This window comes from Carlito syrichta, unplaced genomic scaffold, assembly GCF_000164805.1.
Source record: "Carlito syrichta isolate Samal-C Ts95f unplaced genomic scaffold, Tarsius_syrichta-2.0.1 Scaffold303157, whole genome shotgun sequence".
Lineage (NCBI taxonomy): Eukaryota > Metazoa > Chordata > Mammalia > Primates > Tarsiidae > Carlito > Carlito syrichta.
The window spans coordinates 27,815-33,814 of NW_007247253.1; the positions used below are offsets into that span (position 1 = coordinate 27,815).

The window sequence follows — 6,000 nt, forward strand, 5'->3', positions numbered from 1 at the left end:
TCTGTTTGCATATCGTACCACTGATTTGGAGGCCAGATTATAAAGCCCAGAATATTCTAAAGGACTTGTTTGTATGTATTCCCGAAGAACCTGGTGCAACTACTGTTTTAACCCAGACTGTGAATTGGCTGCTGTGGAGAGAAAGGGGTGCATGGATGCATTTGTTTTGACCTTGATTCAAGTTTCATGTGCAAAACGCAATTATTCCCACCTCCTCATCTTTGAACTACTGGTCACCAGCACAATGTGCAGTATCAAGCAGTGTCCAGCAGATCTTCTCTGAGTGATGGATGGATCGCATATCTTGGCTGAATGTGTCCTAGTTAAGTTGGCTACCGCAATTTTATCCTCACTGCACAACTCACAGATGTACAATATTTCCCCCACAAAAATAGCCCAAGTCCAGGAACGGAATAATTAGATTAGTTGTTCTGTGTTGGTCAGCCAGACCGTGATACCAAATAACCTAATTGGGGCATTTAAGCAGTGTATATGTGTGTCCCAATTATCACATAGCCCTGCCATTTGTAGATGATTACATTTCCCTACCTTACAGCTTTCATCTTTGAAAGAAACAAAATTGCTCAAAAAGCCCTAATTATGTTTTTCCTTTTAATCATAGAAATTAGAATAGCTTCTTCTCAAATCACCTCTTATTAAAATCCGGATTTTTATTCCGTGGCTGGCTTTATAAGCCTTTATCAAGGATTCAAATAGCAGGCATGGGAGAGGCTGAAAGACCACAGAAACCGAGTTTTGGGCGCAAGGTGGAATGTCTGCGAGTTTTGCACAACGACGCTTAACTCCTGTCTTTCACAGTTACTATAACTACCTCCTTTGTCCCCAAAATCAAGCTTTGCAAGCTGATCTCCTATGATGAACACGAAGACAAATTCATCCCTTCGTTGGAAAGAAAGCAATTTACTTGGTCATTGTTAGCTGTAATTACCTGTTCTTGGATGATATCCATCAGCAGAATTTTTTTTTCCCTTCTCCCCTTATAGGTTTACTGTTTCACTGTGGCTTTATTTACTCCATTATTGCAAGGCCAATCTCTGTGGGATTCTGTACTTTGTTGATTCCAATGAGATGTACGGCACACCTTCCGTGTTTCTTACTGAAGAGGGTGAGTACACAACAGAACCTTTCAAACGATATTGTAATGCTCTTCTGTGCTGTTAACAGATACGTCTGCCTGGAATAAGGAAGATACTGTCAACGCGGCAGCCCAGCAAGACCAATGGTTTCCAAATGTGGGCTTCGAATTTAAATTTTTTCCTGGAAGCTTATAAGACCTAATGTCTTATTTACGGGGGAATGCATTTACGAATGTGTGTGTTGGTTTGTGGGCCAGGCACGGTGGCTCATGCTGGCAGTCCCAGCACTCTGAGAGGCTGAGGAGAGAGAATTGCTTGAGCCTGGGAGTTCTAGACCAGCCTAGGCAACATTGCAAGACCTTATCTCTACAAAAAAAATTTAAAAATCAACCCTGTGTGGCAGCACCCCGTGTAGTCCCAGTTCCTTGGGAGACTGAAGCAGAAGGATCATCTGAGCCCAGGACGTCAAGACTACAGAAGGCTGTGATCCTGCCACTGCAATCCTGCCTGGGCAACAGAGCGAGACCTCAACTCAAAAAAAAAAAAATTGTGTTTGTTGGTTTTGCTTTGTTTTCGTTTAAAGGAAAAGGGAATGTGATTTAGTCTTGTAGCTTCTTAGAACAGTTGTTGAACAGTCCAACCGCTTCGTTCACTTCTAGATATTTTCTGTCCTTTCATACACTTTAATTTTCTTTGTAGGTCATTTGCATATTCAGATGCATCTCGTCACAGGAGAAGACCTTGCTGTAAAAACAAAATTCATCCTACCTTTGAAGGAGTGGTTCCGACTGGATATTTCCTTTAGCGGGGGCCAGGTATCCGGATACATGCTCCATTACGCGCCAGATGAGCTTTTTTGCTTAAAGCTAAGCATTGCTATAAAGCCAGGGAGCAACAAAATTTGCAAAAGTGAATTTGTGGTACATGATAGACTCATTACAACCACACACTCACTCAATCAAACTTTTATAGATGGAAGTTTAACTCATAGGAATCCCGTCCCATTTAATTAACTTTTAAAGTGCTTCTTTTGACTATATTGTGAATGAATAAAGAACATAGGCAGCTCTGAAGCCATGATGATCTCAGCCATCGAGTCCTTTTCTCCGGGGGGATAGGCTTTGTGGAGATAGATGTTAAACCAGCATCGGCCATGTTTATATAATGTTGTCAGCTCTACAACTTTTTTTTTTAAGGGAAATTTATTGGTTAGTTCAGCCAAGAAATGATTTGACTGTTTTTGGCAATTGAAACAATTGCTTATGTTTGGCATGAAACAGACTCATAATAACCAGCAAACATAAGTGATAATTCTGGTGGGACGGAGGGACTTTGTCGACTTTGTACTGTAAAACATTGTGTGATCTGTTGTCAAAGTCTCATAACACCAATTGTGTGGATTATGGCAAATCTGTTGTCATAATTGAAGACAATTCTGTTTCTCATGCCAGCTTGCTCCCTTTTTCTGGTTGCTTTATTTTCTCATCAGCTTTTCCTATTGATTGGCGATTTTCGGTAACAAAACTGGAAGAGACCTTTTGTTTATCTCTTGCATGAGTTGATACACAGTCCTCCCTTGATATTTAGGTTTTATCACTTTGACTTTTTTCTGAAGAGAAAAGAAATCAGGTCAGAGCTTACTGTTTTTCTGAGATGAGTCTGTAATAGGTTAGCTGGGATGTCTTGTATGTTTCCCTACTTCCTTGAAAGTGGCAGGTGACATTGCTGTGGTCCACGCTATAGCCTTCTGTGTGAGAATGATGATGGCATTGGAGCTTGGTTGCGGCTTCCTCCTAAGGAGAGGCTCAGCTCAATGCTCTGTGTCTCTGAGGCAGATAGCAAATCAGCAGAGCAAGTTGACGGATCTTATTTTGCACCTGCTGTATGCAAAGCATTGTGCTCAAGTTGCTTATGACTATTAAGGGAAGTAACATGAGGTAGGTGAAGGGCTGCCCTATGGCGAGCTTAATTACCAGGTGATTCCCGTTGATATCTAGAAGGAAGTCAGCATTCCGTGCTGGACTGCACTGGGAGGGTTTCACAAGAAGTTTCTATGGATGGGCAGAATTAAAACGGAGAAGAGGGGAGGGAGCGTTGCAGCACCTGATAAGACAGTTTGACGGGAATAGCAATTTGCAGACTATAGAGAACTCACAGAAGGAAAAGAACTATGTCTTCAGGGCCAAAGCGTAGAAAATCTTGAATGTCAAGGAACTTGGACTTCATTTGGCATGGCAGTTGGGCATTATGGAAGATTTTTGAGCAAGAAGCAGTCCTTTAAAGGAGGAGATGGATTTAATGGCAGAGCACATAGTTGAGCAAAGCAAGAGACAAGAATTAGAGCAGTAAGGTGAAGGGCAAAAAATTTTTTTTGGAGTATGTTGACTTCTTGCCCATTTGTCCTTCATTTGTCTCATCTGGGCTCCCTGTAATATATGTAGGTTCCAAACAGCACCAAATGCTTTCTACACAAAACCCACTTCTGTGGTGGGACTCCCACATGCATTGCTTCAACTGAATGGACAAGTGACTTAAGACAAGTGGTTGGTTTAGGGGAACAATTGACGTGGGTCCTTTTATTTTCTGAACCAATAGGTTGTATGGCTGAATTCGGTTGTTTCCAGTGGGTTTGTTTGTCTTTCATAGCTACGTCTTTGAGAATCTGGCTAGGCCAGCTGAAGATTCCTAAGTGCTTGCTCTGTGGTAGCACTGGGGAAATAGAAGTGGCCCCCTAAGTCAAGAGGTTTATGGAGTCCAAGGCATGAGAAGAGCCCATGTGAGACTGCTAGCAACATTTGTGACAAAAACATTGATTCTGGGCTGGGTGTGGTGTCTCATACCTGTAATCCTGGCACTCTGGGAGGATTACTTGAGCCCAGGAGTTCAAGACCAGCCTGGGCAACATATCGAGACCTCATCTCTACAATAAATAAATAAATAAATAAATAAATAAATAAATAAATAAATAAATAAATAAATAATAAAATTAGCTGGGTGTGGTGATGCACACCTGCAGTCCCAACTACTGAGGAGGTCGAGGCTTCAGTGAGCCATGATCATGCCAGTGCACTCCAGCCTGGGTGAGAGTGAGACCCCCCAACTCCAAAACAACATCAGAAAAAGCCAAAAACATGGATCCTGTTACAATGAGAGTGATTCTCAGTGCTTAGGGAAAGGGTGGTGGGAACAATAGTGCGTGAAAATAGTACACAACAAATCTTGTTTTCCCCCTAAAGGCTCTCATGGAATCAGTAAAATTTCAAAAACTGATTGTCTTTCTACACAGTAAGCTTTTAAGAACAAACACGTCAAATGAAACTTTGGCTTCGAGTTTGGAAGTATCTGAAACTCGCTGGCAGGAACAGTGTTGTAGATCTTTTGAACCGCATCAGGTCATTTGGGGAAGTCCGATTTATGAAGTTTTAAAATTTGCACAGGGCTAGTAAACTGTTAATTTTACAGCAACTGATCAGGTGAATCCTCTTCTAGCTCTTGTGATGAGTAATCTTGTATATCTTTCCCATCACAGATAGTAGTGACCACTAGCATCGGACAGGATTTGAAAAGCTATCAGAATCAGACCCTTAGGTAAGTGCAAGTTTGTTTTTTTTTTTAAATTCCAAACTTGGCTGGATGAGGGTTAAGGAATCTTCATACTTTTAGGTCTCAACTCTAATGTATTCCACATTCTCATTCAGCTTTTCCGAGCATGGGTTGTGCTCTGCCCTGTAGCTAGTCTTTGTACTTTTTTTTTAAAAACCATGCATAAACTCTCCGTGTCTCTCCACAACCTTTTTTTTTCTAAGCAAGAGAAACTAGTCCTCTCTCCAGATCTCATTGTAAATTCTTTCTTTCATGGCACTTTATAATTCATTTTCTTTGAAAATTATCTTCTAGGAAGGATTCTGAAAAATAAATCAAAGTATTAATATTGCTTGTTGAGGATGGTTGGTAACTTTGGGCGAGTATAAAACATAAAAGCAGACAGTCTTCATATTTATGTTTATAATCTGGATTTGAGATATGTGCAACTATTGATATTTGTGTCACTTTTCATCTTAATATAACTGTTCTCTACAAGGGGTACAGAAACTGAGAGCTGGGTCCCTTGCCTTGCATTTCATAATTTTTTAATTTGTTTTTACATCCATGTGTACTAATGAGTTTTATAGTGTCAGAACTGCAGGCCAAAACTTCATTAGGAATTCGGGATACCCCATCACCACGAGATAATATGCATATACAGATTGCCACTGACTTGATGGTTAGACCTGTGATATTTTGACTTTACAATGGGGCTTATCAGGGTATTAAATGCATGTTAGACCTATGATATTTTTGACTTATGATGGTTTAAGAGGACACAACTCTACTATAAGCTGAGAAGCATCTGTAATTGACTCTTTAAGAATAAATGTAAGGCCGGGCACAGTGGCTCACGCCTGTATCTCCAGCATATTGGGAGGCTGAGGTGGGAAGATTTCCCGAGTTCAGGAGTTTGAGAACAGTCAGAGAAACATAGTGAGACCTCATCTCTACAAAAATTAAAATTAAAAAAATTAGCTGGGTGTAGTGGTGTGCGCCTGTAGTCCCAGCTACTCAGGAGGCTGAGGTGGAAGAATTGTCTGAGCCCGCAGAAGATTAACGTTGTGGTGAGCCATGATCCTGCCACTGTACTCCAGCTTGGACATCAGGGTAAGACCCTGACTAAAAAAAAAAAAAAAAAAAGAAGATAAAAAAGAAGAAGTGCGAGCTGGGCTCGGTGGCTCAGCCTGTTATCCCACGCATTTGGGAGGCTGAGGTGAGTGGATTGCCTGAGCCCGCGGGTTCGAGACCCGCCTGGGCAGCGAGACCTCATCTCTACAATAAATCCAAAAATCAGCCGGGCGTGTAGCACATGCCT

General features: G+C 41.4%; 1 protein-coding gene across 1 annotated transcript in view; it reads left to right on the forward strand.

Annotated features, from left to right (window-relative positions):
• The window catches only part of SEL1L3 (SEL1L family member 3), a 123,559-nt gene that overhangs the window by 27,541 nt on the left and 90,018 nt on the right, over positions 1-6,000 (forward strand). Inside the window, exons 4-6 of the mRNA XM_008057938.2 lie at positions 1,005-1,126; positions 1,797-1,912; positions 4,627-4,685. Coding sequence (XP_008056129.1) covers positions 1,005-1,126; positions 1,797-1,912; positions 4,627-4,685 — 297 coding nt within the window. The remainder of the gene's footprint in view (positions 1-1,004; positions 1,127-1,796; positions 1,913-4,626; positions 4,686-6,000) is intronic.